The 2,568-nt window shown below is 31.0% G+C and overlaps 1 protein-coding gene across 1 annotated transcript in view; it reads right to left on the bottom strand.

The window, feature by feature from the left end:
* Positions 1-1,729: 1,729 nt before the first annotated feature.
* Positions 1,730-2,568, bottom strand: part of LOC108767148 (uncharacterized) — a 2,205-nt gene continuing 1,366 nt past the window's right edge. Inside the window, exon 2 of the mRNA XM_018516874.1 lies at positions 1,730-2,217. Coding sequence (XP_018372376.1) covers positions 1,730-2,217 — 488 coding nt within the window. The remainder of the gene's footprint in view (positions 2,218-2,568) is intronic.

The following is a 2,568-nucleotide window of genomic DNA, read 5'->3' as shown; positions in this document are numbered from 1 at the left end:
GGAAAAGTAACGAAAAGTTACTTTCTCAAGTAACGGTAATTGTAACGAGTTACTTTTAAAAATCGGTAACTAGTAACGGTAACTTGTTACTTTCTCTACTCGGTAACGAGTAACTGTAACTTGTTACTTTTAAAAAGTAACTTTCCATTCCCTGGTATTAATATAGTAATTATTATTAATGTAAATTAGTTACAAATATTATCATATATTGATAGACGTTGCTATGTCCAACAAACGATTGATTATATAACATTAGTAGGCGGTAAAATGGTAAGTTTCACGAATTAATCATAATTAGCTGTGCAGTGTGATAAGATTTTATCACTGTCGGTATTTGAATTTTTGTCTGCGCACAGATGCGCTTTATTTGCAGAGATTCATCCGTTGTAATGATCTCTTAACGGAAAGAGCTGAAATTTACAAATATGATATTTGCATAATAATATAAAATAATTATATATATTATGCATTGTGTCTTACAATTGGAGTACGATATAGAGAAAATATTTATTTAGAACGTAGTTCATTCTCTAAGAATATTATACAAGCGTTTTTAAATGTTATACGTCATATAAAAAAAGATAAGAATATTTATAAAATGTAATATTTGATCGTGAGACAATAAACAAAACGAAAAAAAATTTTTAGCTACATAGTAATATTATATACTTCATTTTCTCTCTCTCTCTCTCTCTCTCTCTCTCTCTCTCTCCCTCTCTCTAATTGAAATAGATTCATTTGGTCATTGCTCAATCCAAATTTTTGATTTTTTAAAATACATTTCAATTCAAGCATAAGTATATCGTTTGAATTCATTTTAATACATGACATGGGATTGAAACTACGGGATTCCTATTTCTTTTAATCGAAAAAAAGTTTGGAAAAAATAAGCCATCCATTTTAAACAATGACATAGGATTGAAATGACGTAATCCCTATTTTTTTCAATCCAATGTAAGTTTAAAAGCTTCAAACTCATTTTTGTCAATAATATGAAATTGAAAGAAAGTGAGTCTTATTTTTTTAATTAAAAAATAATTTCTTCGGTCATAAATCCATTTTAATTCGTGACACAGGATTGAAATAAAGTTTTTCTTATTTCAACAATGCACAAAAAAATAGTTCTATATTTTTTTAAGTAAACCCTACGGTGATGGTCTCAATTTTAATATTGGTAAAATTATGCTCGTTAAACGCGTTTTTATATGAAACGAAAGAATCTTACAGAAAAAAACGCGTCTACTCCGCGAAGCGAGATATTAATCTTAATAAGTTCATAACTATTTAGATTTAAATTAAGAAATCTATTATACTAGAGCATTTATGAATATACACTGTTAAATTTATAGTGTCAAATTTAATCTAACGTGAGTCGTCACTGCTGCTACTAAATGTGTCGTTATTTTTTACCAAAACCCACAATAGTTAAATTTGACACTGTATCATGTCAATTTGATACCATAGTGTCAATTAATAATAATGTAATCTTCTTATGGGCTCTCCCAAATTCAACAACAAAAAACTCCAAAACCAGGGCGAATGAGAGTCAACGTGGTAATTAATACGCAATCTTAATTCTTCAATCCAAAAATAGAATTTTTATTCCAAAAATAGTACATTTTCGGTGAAAGGCCTAACGTGGTTCTTAAAATGTTGCATGAATTTATAAAAGTCTTTCTCTGTCATCCAACCTGAATCATTGCCCGTTCCAATGCACCCAATTGGACCGTCACGTATAAAATGATCTTGGAAAGGTTTTCGAGGGAAAATAAATATCGATGGAATACTTTCCAATAGCATTCACAGCAACAGCAAGTGTAACTAACGTGCCTCGTTCTGCTGATGTCATAGCACTAACTTGTTTCTCTCCTTTTCGAGCTATTACTTTATTTGGTTTTTGCACTGTGGTAACACCAGTTTCATCCATGTTCCAGATGTCGGCAGCTTGAAATCCATGCTTATGCAAAATACTAGTGTAATTTTCAAAGAAAAAATTAACATTCATTTTGTTAAAGCTAGTAGCACGGCTGAGACTCGTAGCTTGAGGAGACCGTAAAGAGAGAATCGGATGTCTTTCCATAAACAATTTCAACCACACTTCTCCAGCCATTTGATTTTTTTTTTTTTCCCATGAAGCAGGTTTTGTCTTATTATGTTCTTTAGCCAGTTCATATGCTAAGCGTCTTGATTCTTTCGTAGAAAGACCATAATTAGCAGCTGAACAAGTAAGAAGATACTCACATAGAATTTTCTCTTCTTTTGCAGTAAATATAAAATTTTTTAAATATCCAATACTGGGCTGATTTTGACTTTTACCTTCATCAAAGGCTTTCTTCCTTTTAATAAATCGATGCAGAGTAGAATAATTTAAGTTGTATGACGATGCGGCGTCTCTAAGGCTCCTTTACTTTAAGCTAACTTCTTTTGCAGCAAGCTCATACATCTCTACGCTTATTTGACTTCGATCAGTTTTACGAATATATTTATTTGGCATCCTATAACAATAATAAATCATTTTCATGCAAATCGTAAGTAGTAAAGTAAAGCGGGTTCTAACCCATGGGGCTA

This window comes from Trachymyrmex cornetzi, unplaced genomic scaffold (assembly GCF_001594075.2).
Source record: "Trachymyrmex cornetzi isolate Tcor2-1 unplaced genomic scaffold, Tcor1.1 scaffold652, whole genome shotgun sequence".
Classification (NCBI taxonomy): domain Eukaryota; kingdom Metazoa; phylum Arthropoda; class Insecta; order Hymenoptera; family Formicidae; genus Trachymyrmex; species Trachymyrmex cornetzi.
The sequence above is the reverse complement of the archived record's forward strand: the minus strand, read 5'-3'. Positions and strand labels throughout refer to the sequence as shown.